At 44.8% G+C, this 20128-nt stretch overlaps 1 protein-coding gene across 1 annotated transcript; it reads left to right on the top strand.

Moving 5' to 3' along the window:
* Window positions 1-298: 298 nt before the first annotated feature.
* sox4a (SRY-box transcription factor 4a) lies at window positions 299-8542 on the top strand. Its single transcript, XM_031853831.1, has one exon. The coding sequence runs from the start codon at window positions 5457-5459 to the stop codon at window positions 6570-6572; it is 1116 nt and encodes a 371-aa protein (XP_031709691.1). The 5' UTR covers window positions 299-5456; the 3' UTR covers window positions 6573-8542.
* The last annotated feature ends 11586 nt before the right edge of the window (window positions 8543-20128 follow it).

The raw sequence follows: 20128 nt of genomic DNA, 5'->3' as shown, positions 1-20128 counted from the left end.
TGATGAGGACAAAAAGGGATTTTTAAGCGTTATTAGTGTGAAAGGATGAGAGTTTATTTTAATTCCCGCCCTCTTCCATTCCCCCCCTCCCTCCTCCCCTCCTCACATCCTCACATCCTGCCACTGTCTTGCACCTTTTTTCTTTTTTAAATAAATGTTGCTATTTTGCAAACCGAGCCTCTCAACTCTGCTTACCAGTCTCTCAATCACTCTCCCATCCTCTCTCTCTCTCTGCACCCCCCACCCCCTCCTCATCCCTCTCTCTCTCTCCCTCTCTCTCCATCTCTCTCCCAGTCTGACTGAGACTGATGTAGGTCAGTGCGTCTGGAGCTTGTCTGGAGCTGCAGAGAGCCTCAGAGCTCCACGCCAGGTTCTCATCGACCCCTGTAGCTGCTGCCGCCGTGCCCGAGCTGAGGACAGCGCTCCCTGGGCTACGTGAGGACACCACCAGCCTGCCTGGAGGAGGATGTGCCAGCAACACAGGAGGAGGAGGGGGAGGAGGAGGAGGAGGAGGAGGAGGAGGAAAGAGGAAGGGGAAGGGGGTGCGGGGTGATATGAGGTGTCTGTGTAGCATCAAAAGCTTAGTCAGCGTATGTTGTTTGCATGTGTGTCGAAACGCAGACGTACATGGAGACGGGGAAAGGCAAAGCGGAAGGTAGAAATGCAGGAGATCGAGGGGAGATAGGCGTTGCAGTTGTCTGTCTCTCCTCCGTGATATGCAGCACTACAGAGAGTTTTTTTGGGGGGGATACATTTTCATGCAATGTTGCCTCCACATTCCCCTTCCTGCACAGGCACATACTCTGTGTGCCTCTTTCTCCACTCACTACCTAACTTCGTCATGATGCTTTCTGTCTCTTTCCCAGATCCGACTCATTTGTGGCTGCAGCCATCGACGCTCCTGCGAAAACCACAACGACCCGGCAAACTCCAAACTCTGATGCGATTTCCCTTCCAAAAGAACAAAAATTCTTCTTTTATAGTATATCCATTCCTGCACCGCTGCAAACGGATCCAGGTCTGAGACGATGTCCTCCACCGAGAGTGCTGTATATCGAAAGTGTCCGTCCTCCAACTCGTCGCGGTACCCTTTTGATGGAAGCCAACGAGTGCAACGACGACGACTTTTGACGACTTCTGTGTCTCCTGATTCTGCTCTCCTTTCCTTCCCTTTCCCTCCTCCCTCCTTCTCCTCTGCTCTCATTCTCCGCTCCTTCCCACTCCTCTGGCTTTTAGACAATGCCCCCAAAAAACCGATCGTTGTATCAGAGAGTCTGAGTGTAGTAGAGTGCAGCTGTGAGAGTGGCTGAGTGTGTGTGTGAGCGAGTGTGTGTACGTTTGTGAGCGAGTTTGGTATGTGTGTGTGTGTGCGCGAGAGAGAGAGAGAGAGAGAGTGTGTGCTCTCGATTTGACTCTGCAGCACGTCTGGGTCCGGCAGCGGTACTCTGGTGCTTAGCTGGCTCTGTCTTGCCGGTACTGTTTGTACATTTGTGTGTGTGTGTGTGTGTTTAAGTGTGTGTTCGTGTGAGTTGGTCTGCCTCGCCGTGACACAGCAATCATCTGACCGGCCTCGTCATCGCTATTCGGGACGAGGGATATTTGGAGTTCCTTGGGCGTGGCGTCGCCGGCCCGAACCACACCTCCCTCTTGCACTCATTCATTCATCTGTTTCCTTTCATCTGACTCCCATCGCTGTTTTTTCTCCCACCTTGACCAAATCCTCTGGATTACAGTAGCAATGGAGGGATAAAGCGAGTGAGCAAGCAAGGATTCACAAATCAACTCACTCTCTTCATAACAAGACATTTTTTAAATTTTCCGTCTCCGTTCTTTTTCTACTGCTTTGCGTTCACGCTTTATTTCGCCTCTGGTTTGTTCACCGTCAAGGATGCTCTCTCTCTCTCTCTCTCTGTTCTGTCTTTGCATCCACCTGATGCGCGCTCGCTCTTCCTCTGTACCGCTTTCTGTGTGTCTCCATGCAGGATTTTCAAACGCGACGGAAGGGAAGGAAGGAAGAACATCGGGATCGAGTGGGAAAAGAATAAGAAAGATGGAAAGAGAAACTAAACAATTACTTCTCCGAACAATTTGTTCTGTTTATGTCCAAACTTAAGCTTGATTATCGCGCGTAAATAAGGAAGTAGAGACTTGCAGGCATCAAGAGAGGGTATTCAGGAGGCACGCCTGTAATGCAATTAAATTAAGGCCTCAAAACTACAAAAAAAAGGCTTCTTATCTTGGATTGCGGTATTGTGTAATGTGTTCCTGTTATTTTGTCCACTCAGCCAGTTTTCTTACCTCTCCGTTTATTTGTTATCTCTGATTGTTGGGGAAGAAACACAGAAGGATACAAGATAGCATGAGGTACTGTATGTTCCATGGTAACTAAAAAATAAGTGACTTAGTGTTGTTGTGTAAGGAGGAACAGCAGTAGGTGGGTGAAATGGTGAGATGGCCACCTGCACTGTCTGCCATATCCACACAAAACACAGAGAGGACAAACTGCCTGTGGATGAGTCACACTGAGGGAGACAGAGAGAGGGAGTGTGTGTGTGTGTCTGTATGCAAATGAGTGCTTAGTCTTCAGTTTTTCTGTTTAACTGCAGAGCGGAGGGGACTTCCCACCGCTTTTTCAAACTTTCATTCCCTGGAAAAGCACCAGTTCAGTTAGGGCTGCACACACATACACACACACACACACACACACACACACACACACAAAGGCCTCATTGTGTCTGACCCCTGGATGACGAGCAGGCAGGTCAAAGTGGCACGTCATTGCTCGGCGGTTGAAAAAGGCAAGTTCATGGTAATGAGCACCTCCGTTTGAAAGACGCACACTTTCTCTGCAATGCACGCTCCTCTCCTCTTTCCATTTCCATCTCTTTTCTATCTGTTATCGGATTCTTGATGTCACCCCTCGCTTTCATGGCACACTCTGACGACTGAGGTTTTTTTTATTTTTTCAGCCTTGGTTCTAATAAATCCAGCTCCCTGCAAAAACGTTCACACACGCAGGCACGTGCTGTACACTCATTTACCCTGTAGTTTGCTCCAGGGTTAGGCTGACACGGCCGGTTAATGTTTATATTTTATTAGAAATGGAATATTAAACACAGCGTCAGTCAGCTCTGAAGGTTTTTAATGTTATTTTTAAAGCCCCTTCAATATTTTCACTGTTACCAAAGGTTAGCCAAATGACATTTTACAGGTGTGATGATACAGGCCTGTCACAAAAACTAAGGAAAACCCATCTCTTTTTTGTTTTTATTCATCAAGTTTCAACCCAGAATTACCAGCGGTACATCATCCTCAGACAACCCACACCATGTCTTAACTCTAGCTCGCACCGCGCACACACTTTGAAGAAGTCGCTGTAACAGCCCCAGTCTCCCACAGCACTCCCTCATAATGACACCATCCCTTTAGGCGTCAACAGAGCGCCGGTGTATTTGGGGTAAACACATGGCTCCGGCAGCTCTGAAGATGACAGAGCGATAGGCCGGCGTGATGGTGCTCGGCGGCCCCGGCGCTGCCAGAGCCGCACATCTGTCGGTGACAGAGTGGAAAGCTACCTGACAGCTGCTTCTCACACATCAGATAAGATTACAGGTCTACCTGCTACACCTGTTCAAACAAACCCGCGTGTGCGTTGAGATAGAGAGAGACGGCAAACTAATCCGGTGGCAGGTGCACTTATAATTGGGGCAGCTAAAGATATAGACTGATGAAGGAGCTCATTATTATTTATGTGTTTGATTTATGTCAGCACCGAGGGGGGTAAAGGGGCCGGGTTGTGAAATTTTAAAGAGTTTATGCCTTGTTTTATCCTGACATAGATCACATCATGAATTAAGAATAGACAGCGTAAGTGCATAAGTGATGTTGGAGAACATGAAAATATAATCAGACAAGATACAAATAGATATGTTTTGTTGATTCTTGGATCCGAATTCTCTTCGGTGACCATCAACTGAAGGACACAAAGTTCAGCACAACACCTCAGTTCAGCTGCAGGATCAACACGAGCCTTCGATGACATCACATGCATGATTTAACGACGGCAGCTCAAAGCAGCCGATTACAGGACGGAGATAAATCCGCCGTGCATGCTGACACACACACACACACACACACGCGCGCACAACGTACACCTCATCAGCTCCCGTTGGCTCTAGCCTGACATCTAGCGACACAGGCTGTAATGTGATCCTACATGACATGTGCATGTTAACATAATGGAGCTGTGGAGGAAGAGGAGGAGGAGGAGGAAGCTGTGCGTTGTGCAGCGCTGCTGTGGAGTCAGTGTGACTTTGTTTGTTTTTTGTTTGTGGCCCCGATACATAATCCTCTTCAGGTTCCTGGTTTACCATAAAGCACCGATGAAGGGTGTGAAGAACAATCATCGCCTCACTCGTTTACACTCGCTGCTGTGATGTAATGCTGCGAGCTGCTGCCGTAGTGATTTGTAAATAACAGGTTGGATGAGCCGTGTTTGGGTGGGTTCGCTCTCCGCCGCATCCCTGCTCACCGCACTGCAGTCTGACTAACGTGTCGTGGCTGCTCTTGTTGTTTCCTCAGCATTTTTTACTTGCCCTCCAACATCACACATAACCTAAATTTAGTTGATACTCATCCACATGCAAGTAATGAAGTTCTAAGTATAACCTTGCCAGCTTCCCCTTGCAGCAGGGGAAAGGACAAAGTGCCCCTTTAAAACACACACACACACACACACACACACAAATAACGAGTTCGTCTTTCCTTCAGTGGAGTCTGACAGGAATGAGGTCAGACACACCGATCCTCATTGCACATTATTATTATTATTACCCGTTTTTTCTTTATTCAGCCAATGAGAAGCCGGGGGGAGGGGCTTGAATAAAAAAGCAGGATGGAGACAGACGCCGATTGGCTTTTATATCTCGCGATGAGGGTATAAAGCGGCGAGGTTCTCGTTGTTGTGTTTACAGTAATATTACAGAGCGCTCAGGAAACAGGGAGACTATGAGAACGCGCAGCTGCTCCATTCAACCACATGGTTCCTCAACCGCACAGACAAGCTGCGCCACAGACAGCCAGGTTCGCTTAAGGGACTTGCACTGCTGTTGCCCTCAGCAGCGCATTTTGAGGCTCGCAGGGCGAGTTTTCAGCCGCACAGGCAGTTGAAAGTTGCCGTTGATTAGTTTCGGGATTTATTATTTTTTTTTTTTGTTTCCGTGAAGCGCACTGGTAAAGAGTTCAGAGAACAGTCGTCTCCAAAGCGTGCTGAACTGAAAAGAGGAGACTTGGATGAACTTTTGAGACCAGTAGTCGTCAGCGGTCTGGTTTTAAAGCGCCTGAAATAAGAACGAGTGAGGAGTTATTTCTTTTTGTGAAAGCCTAATAGGCATTTTTTTGCGAACTTTGTCAGTAGCACTGAACTGAACTGTGTTTCCAGACACTTAGAGGACAGGATGGTGCAGCACATGAGCCAGACAGAGAGCGCCCACGCTCATTCTCCCGGCGGAGACTCCACGGACACGGGAGAAATGGACTTGGAGATGGATGTGTCTCCGACACCCGAGTCCCCCTCCTCCGGGGTGCGGAGAGACTTGGCGTGGTGCAAAACTCCGACGGGGCACATCAAGCGACCCATGAACGCGTTCATGGTCTGGTCGCAGATCGAGAGGAGAAAGATTATGGAGCAGTCGCCGGACATGCACAACGCGGAGATCTCCAAGCGGCTGGGGAAACGCTGGAAGCTGCTGAAAGACACGGACAAGATCCCGTTCATCCGCGAGGCGGAGCGGCTCCGCCTCAAACACATGGCCGACTACCCAGACTACAAGTACCGGCCCAGGAAGAAGGTCAAGTCGGGAAGCGGAGCGAGTAAGCAGACGGACCGCGGGGAGAAGAGCGGGGAGCGCAGCGCCAAAGCCGGTGTGAAGAGAAGCCCCGCGTCCAAAGGAGTGAGCCGGACGCACAAACAGGGGGGCATGAAGAGCGCCACGGGGCAGGACTACGCGTCTCCCGGTGATCACCAGGCGCTCTTCAAATCCAGGTCAGTGTCTGGAGCGAGACAGATCCCTGACAAACGCACCGGAGAGGCGAGGCGCGGCCACATGTTCGGCGGGGCAGGCAGCCTGGAGAGCGGGCCTCCCTCCGTGGGAGTCCCGGCCAGTCCCACCCTGAGCAGCTCAGCAGAGTCCAGCGACCCGCTCAGCCTGTACGAGGAGCAGAGTCCCGCGGCCAGCGAGTCATCACACACCGCGCGCCTCAGGTACGCTCGCGCCTCCTCTCCAACACCGTCAGCCTCGCACTCTTCCTCATCGGTGTCATCCTCATCATCAGACGAAGAGTTTGAAGACGAGCGGCTTGAACTGAACCCGAGCCCCGGGGTTGAGAGCATGTCCCTAGGCGGCATGGGCTTCTCCGACCCAGAGCTGGACCGGGACTTGGACTGGAGCTTCGGGGAGTGCGGGGCGGGGTCTCACTTCGACTTCCCCGACTACTGCACCCCGGAGGTCAGCGAGATGATCTCAGGAGACTGGCTTGAGTCCACCATCTCCAACCTGGTGTTCACCTACTGAAAAGGACCACGGTGGAGAGGAGACGCGACGTCCCCCCCACGTTTTGAACTGTTGAACTCCCCTAGACAGGCGCGTGCGTCCAGACCAGAATATTTCCTTCATTCTTTCACAAGATAAGGGAGAGTGAAAACAGGAAAGAAAAGGTGGCCTGTGTGCGCGTTGAAGCCCAGGTACGCGCGCCGCACACAGACTTGGACAGCGCTCCGTGCGCTTGACGGGAACGCGCAGACGGGGGAAATGCTTAGTTTGCATTTGGACACGGAGGAGGAGTGAATGTAAGCAGAGAGCAGTGAAACACACGGACTTGAGCTCAAGTGTTCAAACCAATCCGCAGATGACGAGGACTCAGAACGAACTTTGAATCTTAATGTTGTTTTGGGTCGGGAAAAGGGACATTTACTGGACAGCTCGTCATGTTGGGCTTTGTTAAAGATACAGCCAATTAACATTGACCATCAAGTTGCTATTCAGGTGTAGTTTTTTTCCAAAATCAAAATAGTTTCAATATCAACACGCATGCCCTCCGCGATAAGGAGGATTTTGTTGTTGTTAAATGCGTAAAAATGTTCATTGCTGCGTAATTACGCAATTTGTGTGACCATAGGACACAATTCACTATCACCAGCTTCTCTTTCAACGGCAGGACTTAAACACAAAGACTGACTCCAAACTTCAGAAAGCTCTTTTCTGAACCTTTTTATTAAACACTCAGTGCACAATTCAGGACCAATGTTCCCCGACGCGCATCCTTTCTGCCTAGTGCTTCAACTTTGTAGTTCCTCTGTGTCCGATGACGTTTTTTATATCGATGTATTTATACCGGCCAAACTTTTTTATACATAGAAGTATTGTTCTCGTACAGGTCTCGTTTGTGTTTGTGCACATACACCTGTCTGTATCCAGCGCGGAAGGGCTAGAAGTGTATCTTATTTAAAATGTCTGACTTCTCTCACTTTTAAGGAGATTTGAGTGTGTCATGATTTTCTACTTGTATTTTTGTACAAAATCTATAGAAAGGGGGTTTCCAGCGAGTGGGTAGCCTACAACATTGTTGTTTGGGTCTACATTGGTGTTTAGACGTGCAGAGGGGGGTTTGTTTGGCACAATCTGACCTCACACAGTGTTTACAGTATTTACCCACATGCTTCTTAATGGCACAGTGACTCCAGTTTCACCAGCCAAGTAAACAAAGCGCCACTGAGGCTCCCAGTCTGAGTGGTGACTGTTTCCAGTACACATAGACCTAAAGTATATGCGTGTAAGATCCCAGAGAGTCACTGTTTGGATAGAGCTAATACCTCTGTGTGCTTTTTTTTTTTTTTTAATCAAGATAAGTTTTATTTGAACCACTGGATGGAATTTCACACTCATTCCACTTTGCCTAGACTTTGGAGGGAGGGAGATGTATGAAGTGCTTCATCTGTTATTGCGCAAATTGCATCAAAAATAGTATTTAACCTTTCTGTACCTGTTGGCTAAGTATAGCAGGCTAATTGTTTTCCTATATTATGGCATGGCAAATAGCATTTGTATTTCAGATTCAGGTATATGTAGCTATAGCTGTTGTGTTTAAGATTTTAAAAGAATAATAACATGGAAGATATTTATGTAAACTGACTGTACTATAAGCAAAGATTGTGTGTTTTATGTATGATGATGATCAACGACAGGCACTAGGACAGCCATCTTTGGACATCCTTATGTTGAAGATGATTGTGGTTTCTTTTTTCCTTTTTTTTAACCTTTGAGACATCTTTTCTATTGTCCTTTTTTCTTTTTTCATTTGTGCAATATGCTGTGTATGATCATGTTTTGTCCAATCATGCCAATATCATTTGATGTTTATAGCTCAAAACCAGCCAATGTTTGGGTCAATCACTGCCTCTCAGACCTCTGTACAGATTGTCGTTTTTTTATTTGTTTTTCTTTTCTTCCAAGAAGGAAATAAAATCAGCTGGAACTGAAAAGTACAAAGTCTATATTTCTTGTGTTATTTCATTATCTGTACCCTTTAAAAAAAAAGCCAAACTAAATAACTACCATCCACAGTTTTATAGGACTGAACCGCCGCAGTCACACATATTGAAGCCCCCAGCATGCTCAAGGAAAATGTGAGCCTTCATTATCACATTCCACAGCTAAGCCTCATTCAAAAGATCCAATCTGATGTCTGATGTTTACACTCTGTGCACGTGTGCGCACAAATATGTGTTTGGCTGTGGGCCGCAGACGTGTTGGTGAATCAATAGCCAGCCAGTCAATCGATAGGAGTGGTCTCTTTCTCTCTCCCTCTTACTCCGTCTGATTCCACACGTGCAGAAAACGTGGCTGCCATGGAAACACTGTATCCAAGAGAGAGGCTGCAGTCTGCTCTTTATATGTGTGTGTGTGTGTGTGTGTGTGTGTGTGTGTGTGAGGTATAAGGGACACAGACTGATCCATTGGGGTGGGGCGGTTGGGGGGCGTCAGACATTTCTGCAAGGCATGACTGGAATAAAGGAGGAGGAGGCGTGTGTGTCTGTCTGCGGGTGAGTGTGCCAGTGGGAGGGAGGATAAGGTGCAGGGGGGGGGGGGGGGTGTTTGTCTGTCCTGGTGGATCGTGCAGGAGACTGCTCCCAAATCCAATTAATTCCTTCTGGATGCCTTCATTTGTCTCGTGCATCTGACGAGAAAGAGAAACGGAGAGAGAGAGAGAGAGAGACCCCTAAGGTACAGTATTTAGTGTGTATCAATTTACGCCCTATTCCACAAGAGACATTGGTAATTATTTCCATCTCTCTCTGTCAGGAGAGCAGGGTCGTCTCCAGCTTTCCTCTGACATGTTGGGCTGGGTAATGAGAAAGATAAGGCATGGCCATTACACACACCATCCCAACGACGAGACGCTGGCCCCCAGATGTCTGCAATAAGGTCGACATCACACAGGAAATACTGTGTGAGGTGTACCTGTTAAAAAAGAAAGAAAAGTCCAATCACCCCCAGAGTCTGATGGATACCGGGAGATAAAAAAATAAAAAGATGCTCTCCTCACACGCACATTCACACACTGACCCACATAAAGACGTGCGTGAGTGTAAACAGATGTAATCAAGAGAGATGCCGTACGCTTGACCCTCATGGCTGATCGCAACAGCTTATTTGTTTCCTGTGAGAGTCTGAGATCCACAAAGTCAACATGTCTGCTTAAAATATTAAAGTACAGTTCTATCCGTGTGCTCCAATTCAGAGCAAAAGATCACATTGTGTTTGACTTCAGAGCAGAATTGCTTTACAAAAAATTCAAAACTGAAACTGGATTCTGCTCTGTGTTCCTCTTAAAAAATAAAATTAAAAAATAACACAATATTTCATACACTCATAGTGTGTTTTGCCTCACCAGCGATGAAAGTAACTGAGGACATTCGCTCAAGCGCTGTACTTAAGTACACTTTTGGGGTACTTGAGTATTTCCATTTACACTCCATATGTTTCAGAGGAGAATATTCTACTTTCCCACAAATGGAACTGTAGTTACTTTTCATTAAAACCACATGATAAGCTTATGACATACAATGCATTTCTGAGGAAACCAACCTTTTTGGCTTATGAACCCTCACATGTCTATGAGTTGTTAACAGTAAACATTTCACCAAAAATATTAGATAAAACCTATCTTTTACCTCCTTAATCATCTCATGACCCCTCATATTTATCTTGTGAACCTTTGGAGGGGCCCGACCCCTCGGTTGGGAACCACTGGACTAAACTACCTAAGTGTATATAGCACTTAGGTAGTTTAGTCTGTGTATTTAGTACTTAAAACTATAAGTACTCAATCAAGTAATAATCAACAAATCATCTCCACCTGAAATAAAACAGCAATATCATATGAAGTATCAGTCACAGGGCTGCACTCCATCCTGCAGAGCGAGTATTTTTTACTTTTGATAAGTACTTTCTGCTGATGAGAGAGCACTTTGAGTATTTCTAATGTTGAATTGGTACATTTACTTAAGGGAACACTCCATCACTGTGTGTGCGTGTTTGTGGGAAACTTTGTCACATATATTCCTATTATTTCTCTTCTGGATGATCCACTAAGTCTGTTGTACCATTACTTTTCGATATATCAGTGTATTTCATCTTTTATTCATGCTGATACCACACAAGTAACACATAGAAGTCCACAGGACTTTTACAGTGATATTACATAAGCTAAACATACCATGAAGTGATGCACTTTAAGTCCAAATGGATATTTTATAGGAATAATATAGAACACGATATTGATAGTAGAGGAGATATAAACACCATTCAGCCCACATAAAGGCGCCTAAGAACACCACAGACGCCCTCACAGTCCCTAAAGGAATAACACAGGAGCGTTGCGGTGATTTTTTTTTGCACGCTGCCGGTGAAGTTGAAGGCGGGACACGAAGTCATAAGTCATGCACAGACAAAGAAATATGCAAACACCGCTGTCATGGCACCAGCCCAACTTTGTTTCACTGATTTGCAGCGAGTTGCGCTCCTGCCGTCTTTTGCTCTGAGGGTCGAATCGAGTCGAATTATTTATCAGATGGAAGCGTGGAGATAAAAAAAAAAAAAAAAAAAAGTTTGCGGAGTGAGACTAAACTTTTATCCCGAGTCATGTGTCAGCGGTATGAGTGGAGACAAAGGGAAGGGAGTTGATGCGGATGGCAATGCGTACAATTCGAAAAAAAGTGGATTCAGGAAGAAAGCTGGACTTTGTCAGGTAGGCTGTTACTAATAATACACGTCCTATGCTACTTTTATTGGTGAAGCAATATCTCCACGTGCTGCTTTATTTTTCGTGTCCCCAAGGTTTCTTTTTTATAGAGATGACTGCCATCTTAAAGATAAGAGTTTCTCTGGCTTCGAAGTCAGTAAAGAAACATTTCTCACCAACGAGGGACTGCGAGCTTTTGTTAATAAAAAAAGGAAAAAACATAAAAGCTCTAACGGTATATTTGTAGGAGATCCGAGGATGTCTGATGCTAAATCTGGACTTTAAAGGTAACTTCTGCCAGGCACGCTTCTGCGACAGCAGCCAGCATCAGACAGGACTGCTAAGTTGTGTCCAGTTAATTATTGTGACGATTAAATGCTGTTCGGAGTGCCTGCTGACTGCCCACTTTCAGCACAGCCAGGGCTGGACAGCGGCTGTCTGGAATGATGCGTGTGTGTGTGTGTGTGTGTGTGTGTGCATATAGATGTGTGTGTGAAAGCAGTTGCGCGTGGAGCAATGATTACAGTTTGTATGCCTAACCTATTTGATGGGTGGGGACTTAATTGGACACAAATGCACATTGTAGCACAATCCAATATTGTGGACGGTTACAAGACAGGGTTAAATGATGTCTGCCAGTGCGGGGGGGGGGCATAGGACATGCTTGCCCCGGGGCTGCTGTCCGGGTAAACAGGGTAGTGCCCCCATTAAATCTCCATCAGCAGATAAACACAGCAGTTGTAAACATATGACAGAGCTACAGTTAAAATAAATCCTGGAGTGGTTTTCTCCTCTTGAAGCACCACGTGCTTAGTGACTGAGGGTTATCTTGATTAAGAGGCTGTACACAGACTATTGAGCAGGGGAGGGGCGTGGACATCATGTTTTCCTTTTAAAGACGAGACACCCCAGGCAAAAACTTTGTTTTCCTGCACTGGTCCATTTTGAGTTTTTTTTGGGCTATTTTGCCCATATATATATATATAGTTTTTATATAAAGTTTCTTTTTTTCCACCTATTCACCTGGGGTTGCACACTAACAAGTTATACACTTTTTGTTCTGGGTCTTCTGTTTGTTCCATGTTTCACGTTTTTTTTATTCATGTTCAGTGTTTCTTGTTTTATTTTGATACTCACTTCCTCTACTGTTGCAGACAACTTCATTTTCCCACCTGCGTGATTGACGGCCCCGCCCTGATTGTTTTCACCTGTCCCTCATTGTCACCCTCCTTTCCTTGTGTATTTAGTCTCTGTGCTCTCTTTGTCTCGTGACAGTTGGTCATTCTTCTCAGTTCCTTGTATCAAGCGCTCCGGTCCTGACTCCTAGTCCTGGTTTTACTTCCGTTTCCTGACGGATTTAGGACACACCCACTGTAAGTTATTTTTGTTAATAAATCATTGAACCCTTCCTGCTGCCTCCTCATCAGTTTGTCTGCATTGGGGCCCAAATCCGCAATTCCCGAGACAGCCAACAACTGTACATCAAAAATGAATAGGTATTTACAAATTTATGACGAAAATAACAAAATGGTGAATATTCTTGTCACTTTATTTCAGGATAAAGAGCTGGCAAGCAAACATTTATTGCCGTCATCGAAAGAGTGAACTGGACCCAACGTGTCTTACTGATCTTGGATTATATTTTGGACTAACTATATATTTTAATATCTAATCTCTCTTTTTTGTGAATCACTAACATCCATAAAGATCCATTGAATTCAATGTTTATCTAAGCATTTGACCGTCTTTATCTTGCAAAGGAAGGCTGAAATGAAATGTAAATCATGGGTGAGAATCAAAAGACAATTGCCTCCAGAGCTCCGAAAAATAAACAATTCAGACCGCCTTCCCTTCAGCAAAGAGAAAATCTTAAAACCTTGTCACCCCCCCTTAATCATTTTTGCACAGTCCCTTACTGCATGACAGTCTGAATCACTTTGTTTGCGAGTTCATTACGCTCATAACAGTTTATCTCTGTGACATGAGTGCCAGGAGAAGAGAAGTCGTGAGTATAGACGGTGGCAAACAGCAGAGTGTCCTCTCGGTACAGGCTCGTGAGGACACACGAGACGGTATCACTCCACCTACATCCAGGCTTGGGCCTGAGTGTGCAGTCAGACATCGTGGCACACTGTGTACTGCACATGGAGAACTCGCTGTTAAGCACTGTGCTGAAACAGTTTAGCATGACAGAGGCATTCTGAGTCATCGTGGTAGGTGTTGTACTGTAGTGCATGCTTGAAAAGAGAGGGACAAGTTCTGAGAACGGAGGCTTGGATCATAATTTTCTGAAGGCTTACGTGGCAGAGTGTACAGTCTGGTTTGTACAGAACAGGACACTGAGCAAACACTGTTGTGTAAGGTAACACTGACGCCACAGTTGAAGCCCGCATGTCATTTTCTGACACGCAACGCGACACCTTTTCAGTTCAGTAATCTGGATCTTATAGATGTGAGATACGAGACTGCATCCCGAGACGGACGACCTACATGCAGCATGAATTTAAATTCTGGAATTGGAATGTGTCATTGTGACGCAACCTGAATTACATCATGTCCTTGGACAGTTGTCATAATTTCAGCGCTCAGCTCGTGTGAGCCAGTGCCAACACGGAGGACGGCTAAAGGAGTAATTAAATAAGAATGAAACTCAGTTTAGATAGAAACACAAAGGCTTGTCATTCCTTGACAGTTGTTCATCCAGTTTAGCTGAGTCTTCCATGGAACGTGAGAGTGTTTATGGGTGGGAAGCCAGGGATCATGTCCTTGTCATATGGGTAGCGTGACCTGGTGAAACTCCTTTGCCTGCAGACGAAAAAGAAGCAGCAGGTGACTCCTTGTGTCGTCCTGTGAAAACAACATATCTCCAACACTTTGCAAGCTCAGAAAAAGCAGTCCTGTTCACAGCTTTGGGACAATATATTTTTAGGTAATCCATTTTTTTTATGGTTTCTTAGACTTCTATGAATAGAACAAGCTAATATGAGGCTTCAGCAGATGAAATTAAACAATACAAGTGGCTAAGTACTAGAGTTATGTGGAGCTATTAATTAAAAAAAAAAAAAATTCAACAAATGTGGAGGTACGTGGTTTTCCTTGGACAATGACACATGGAATGACTTTTCCACTTAGCGGAGACTCATTCTGGTTTCAACTCAAGTTGGTGCAGGATCGGCTCACAGTCTCATCCTGAAAGAGATGAGCTCAAATATAGGCAGCAATTAAGCAGAAGGCAGGAGGGTGTGAAAGCAGACTACTAATAAATAGGATATGCTAAACAGCTCCTGTAGCAGGATTACGGCTCCATAGGGGACTGAGGTGGTTTGAAGGCTGTTAACACCAGACGGAGGCAGACAGACTAACACCTGAGCAGACTGTTCAGGTGTTGTGATTTGTTTTGCTCGCGGTGGATCAGTGCTGTCTGTCACATGAAAGTTTTCCATGAAACACAGCAATAGGAGAATTGATGACAATCTCTCTTCTCTCTTCCTTCAGCTGCGTTGCCAACTGAGCAGCAATACAGCGAGGCTTAGAGCCGAGGCAGACGGGAATGGAGGATGTGAAGATGCTTTTGATTACTAAACGTAAGAACTGGTTGTGAAGCTCTGAGCAACCTGCGGGGTCCTCAGGAAGTAAAGCCTTTGGTGGGCTTTGGGAGATATTCTCATGCTATTTGAGGGATGATGGTGGACTATCAAAACATTACAGACCAGGCTGAGTTCACTGTTGAGCCGTTCATCTGCAAAAGATGATGAACAGGCAGTTTCTTTCAAGTCAGTCCTCCATGTTTCCTGCAGGTTTAGTGTTCAGCTCCAAGTTATTATTCTTCCCCCATGGGGAGAGACTGTCCACCTCCTGATAAATAGATGCAAATGCGACACAGCCCTAAAAAAAAAAACCTTTCTTTCCCACAATACAATACAAAACAATGGGATTTGTGAAATACCTTTAGTTAAAAAGTGTGATATTGTGTGCTTTCCATGATATTCTTATGCTCAAACTGTCTTACTTTGTAGTAAGACAGTTTGGACAGCATAGTGTTGATTAACGGATTCTGAAAGCTGAAGACCCCATGTTTTCAAAACAGTATAACAATCATATCTTCTATAAATGGACCATCTTCCATCGCAACTTTTTACATGTACACCACCGGGGTGGACCTGGTACCACATTCGTTGGGCTAAAGAAGCAAGAACAAGGGACTAGGAGAGTAGAGAGACAGCCACACAAACTGCTGTCTTTACATCAGGAGCCATAGAGATGGACTGGACAGTAATTACACTTTATGTTGTAATTAAATTTAACTCACCAAGAATAATATTTGGATGAATTAAAAGACTTTTGGACACCAGCCAAGCAGTGCAATATGAATACTGTTTATTTACGACCATGTGAAGTTAAATGCTGGCCAGTGGGTGCATTGTTTAACTCGCCATGGATGAAAAACACCACAGTAGTGAGGGCCAGAGTTTCTTCTTTCATTGTGAGAGCAGGGTGAAGAGCTGCAAAAGGTCACTTTTGTTAAATATTTGCAAGGTCAAGGAGCAAAGGGATGCACACACACACACACACACACACACACACACACATCTTAATGCTGATATGTAGTGACTTTTCAGAGGAATGAGCAGTTTTGATTTTCTGCCGCTTCCTAAATAGCAATTTAAAGTTGAAATGTGGACTTTTGAAGCCCGTTCCCAAATGATGCCCCTGTGGCTATGGCCATGCGTCTGACTGAATACTAAAATGAGTCCACTCAACAGCAAAACAAAAGGAAAGCTACTCATTCTGGTGACTCACAGCAGGGGGTCTTATCTTTTTTTTTTTGCTTTGCTTTGTTTCATCCAAATTGGCTTATTAAGGACACTCGTGTGTCCCGCAGTGACCTCTGCACATTATCTGCGTTAGTGACCTGTGCAGTGTTTGTTAGCCTCCAAACTCCTCAAACAACATAAAAGTGTTCTGTCAAGATTGGGGGGGGGAAATAAAAAATATTTGTTGAACACGCTCCAGGTTGGTGATGGATTTAGCTTAACTGTGCAAAGCTTCCTGTAAATATGTAAACTTTTTTTTCCAGCAGCCTCCTTGTCTCTAATCCAAGAGGTAGGCATGGTTTGTCAAATCATTTTTGAATTAATGCATTTATTTAGAACTGGCAAGTGAATTAGCAGATGTGTAGAGGAGAGAGACATTCTGTTTTAATCTTTCCATTTTCTCATATGTCGTGCCAATGCCTGTCGGCAGCAGTTAGGTGCAAAGTAATGATTTCTAACTGTAGGCTTCTCACTGCCGCCTATTTGAGACGGTGTTAAACTGATGGTTAGTTGTGTCAAGAAATGTGTGTGATCGTTCCCGTTCCCTCGCTACTTTTGGCCCGTACTTGCCCTCACCCAGATGGAAAAAGCCTAGTCTGTTCTTTAAATGAACAGAGAATTACAATTTGAGCAAGGAAGCCTGGTCTTTTGTGGACCCACACAGTACGTGCTTAAGTGTGCATGCGAACTGGTGTGTGTTGCATGCTCGTCTGGAGGAACTGCGAGATGTGTTGTTGTGACATGCCTTGTCTTCCGTTCTGTGGAAAAACAAAGACGGTCGCTGCTGGATCCAGACAGCATAACTAATTAGTCCCGAACACACATGCGTACACACACACACATGCACAGACACACATATATACACACAGCATGGATTCATGCGGGAGCCAGCGAGCAGGATATGATGTCACCTCCATAACCATAATTACCCATCATAAATCATGTGGTGTGACACCCTGTCACAGAGTGAATGGGTGTCCTATGTGCCAGCCAGGGATGGCTGCACTTTACTGCTGGGTGCTAGCATGTATCATACTACGGACTCGCTCCCACTCAAATGTGTGCGTTTTCACGTTGAGTTTTTCTTCACTCAGCCTCCTGAATGATACAAAGTGCTCTTTTATGGTTCCCTTGCTATCGTTTAGTAACAGGCAGTGTGGGTCTGACAACACAACACAGTGGGGATTTAGTTGTTTGTCTCTTCGTGAACTGCACAGCATGGCATAAACCAATGTAACCAACAGATTTAAACATTTGTGGAATTTTAACGTTATGCCACTTATTTGATGATATCCCAACATTTTTCACAGGACACTGCAGCAGTGGTATAGTGATTTTTCCTTTTTTTTTAATTTAACAATCATATTGCAGTTACTAATCCCAGTAATACTCAACTACTTTGACAATTTGGGGTTTGATTTGTTTGCTGTCTTTCCAGGAGTTTGATGGAGGTTTTATATCAATTTGCACTCTGAGAACAGACTGCTGCGCAACAATTAGCGTGAGGGGGTCATTCCTCTGTTCCAGGGTGCTATGTTCTACATATGTTCTCTCTCAGGGTCCTATGGTTCTATGGTTCTCTGTTCCCAGAGTCCTATGTTCCCCAGCTCTACATATGTTCTCTCTCAGTGTCCAATGGTCCTGTATGGACCCTGTTTTGAGCTGTGATGGTTCTATTGTTATCATACTATTTTCCCCTGTTGCGATGTTTGTCATATTTAGTTATTTTCATCATTTATCCTCTTGGAAGACATGTAAGGTTTAATAGGTGCCATAAAAATAAAAATGTATTTTTCTTACGGTTTCAATATGTGATGAGAAATTAGGTGACACAGACTAGTATTAATACATATTCATGCATACCTATGTGGAATCAAATCAAAATGTCACATGAGAATTAATTAAATTTATGGGCGTTCTTCATCAAATACTAAATTAAATATTTAATCATGTACACTAAAAGGTGAATGAACATGTGGCTGATATCTGGATTTTAATATAAGGCCCATATCTGTACATTGGATAAGCTCAGCGATATATATCAATGTACTGAATAGTATGTGACCATATAGTGAGTGTGTGTGTGTGCTTGTCCTTTGCGCCTATGTAGGAAAGTGTCCTTGCTTTATGGAACAACAACAACACCGGGAGTTTCCATTCCCTGTGGATAGGTACCCCACACACACACACACACACACACACACACACACACACACACACACACGCATGCATGCATTAGCAAAAACTGCTGACGGTGCTGAATAGAGCAGCTTCCCTGTCACTGAAGCCCTTGAAGTGTGGAAGCAGCTCCAGCAGTCCTTCTGCTGTTCAAGTCAAACCCACACCTCCACTTCCCACACCTCTTCCTCCCCCCCCCGTCTCCAGTTCCCCCTAACTCCCTTTTTGTACTCACACAAATTCAATGCATTAACTTGACTGCTGTGACTTTCATCGAGACAATACTGCCGAAATGTAAATTTCCAACAGCCCAAACAGTTTACACGTTGAAGCCGGGCTGAGATGATGAATTGCTCTCTTTCTCCCAAACCACAGAGAATGTATGCAACCCCCTGCCTACTTCCCCTCCATCTCTGCCTGTGTGCCTCCACCCCTCTCTGACATATAGACTCATGCACATCCCTCTTTCTTTCAAACACACTCCACTGCTCCCCTCACATATACTGTCGCTCACACGCTTGATCAAATATACACAGAGATTCGCAGAGCTATATTCGTCTGCTCCTCGCGGTGTTTTTTTGCTTGTGTAATCTTTCCTTATATAAGTGGACTTGTGGCAGGCGGGGTCAATACATCGGATACAGTGCACTCGGTAGAAACGCTCGTCTAGACGCTGATCAGGGTCGACTATTGGCAAACTTATGAGACTTGGCACAGAGGCATTTCAGAGTTTTTCTGTTTTTCTCGTTTTATTTTTTTGTAGAAGAGTGAAGATATAAGCAGGAGTATTCAGGTTGGGTATGAGCAGGGATGTAGCTGATAAAGATAAAGGCCAGAGAGCGTGACCTAAAGCGCATCATCACAAGTAACTGCCAATAAGACACTTCAACTGTTCAACTCATCTCACAACCATGTGCTTTCATGTCATCAGTGGGTCCTTTTGCACTGCCTGGAATATCTTGTCTTTGGCATTCAGGTTATGTTTTTGCTCTTAATATTTGTATTGCTATTGCATCAAAAGACTTCTTTTCTTTCTGTTGAATTCAAAGGTTTTGTGGAAGTATTTGTGTTGGGACATGTTTTGTGCGGTTAATCTAGTGTTACAATAGGTCTTTTTAAATGTGAGCAAATAAGTCAACATTGACTTTTGGTCGATACCGACCGCCATCCCTCTTGGCCTCGTCGCGTTGTTCTGAGCATCAAATATTGTGATGGATGGGTTTACGTTGTACTTGACAGCCCGGTCTGTCACATATGCTCGAGGGTCCGGTATCACACGATAAGGGCAGTTTTTACTTTTTTCTTTTTTTTATTGGGGGGGGGGGGGGTTGGTATCATTTGTTAACGCATTAAGACACCAAGACCTTGAAGAATACCATAGAAAGATCCATGCTGTGATTTGATATCTAACATTTTGTATTGGAATGGAGCACTTCTGATCACTTATTGTCCATTTACCTATAAATGCCATACATCCTCTGAATGTGCAACGTCTTTACTTTGTGGTTGTAAGGCTTCATTCAGCTTTTTCATACCTCCTTGAGGTCCCAACAGATCATTTTATACAGTGACGGCAAGTTTTAAAAAAAAATGGTTTCACATGTCGAAAAGCTCATTCATATCTTGTATAGGGAATCTGAGGGAGTCTTTCCCAGAATACTAACGGCATATAAAGAAATAGAAAACAGTGACTTCATATCTTTATTGTTGAAATGGAAACGGTGCTTTTGTGGTCTTTCTATCAATCGAGCAGCATGTTCTTTCCTGGACATATTTTCTGTAGGTTACACTCTTATTCTTAACAAACTGAAGAGCCTGTGTTGTTGGTGTGGCCA

This window comes from Anarrhichthys ocellatus, unplaced genomic scaffold (assembly GCF_004355925.1).
Source record: "Anarrhichthys ocellatus isolate YVR2014 unplaced genomic scaffold, GSC_Weel_1.0 scaffold14, whole genome shotgun sequence".
In the NCBI taxonomy this organism is placed as follows: Eukaryota; Metazoa; Chordata; class Actinopteri; order Perciformes; family Anarhichadidae; genus Anarrhichthys; species Anarrhichthys ocellatus.
Note: the sequence above shows the minus strand (reverse complement) of the source record. Positions and strands in the feature narration are given on the sequence as shown.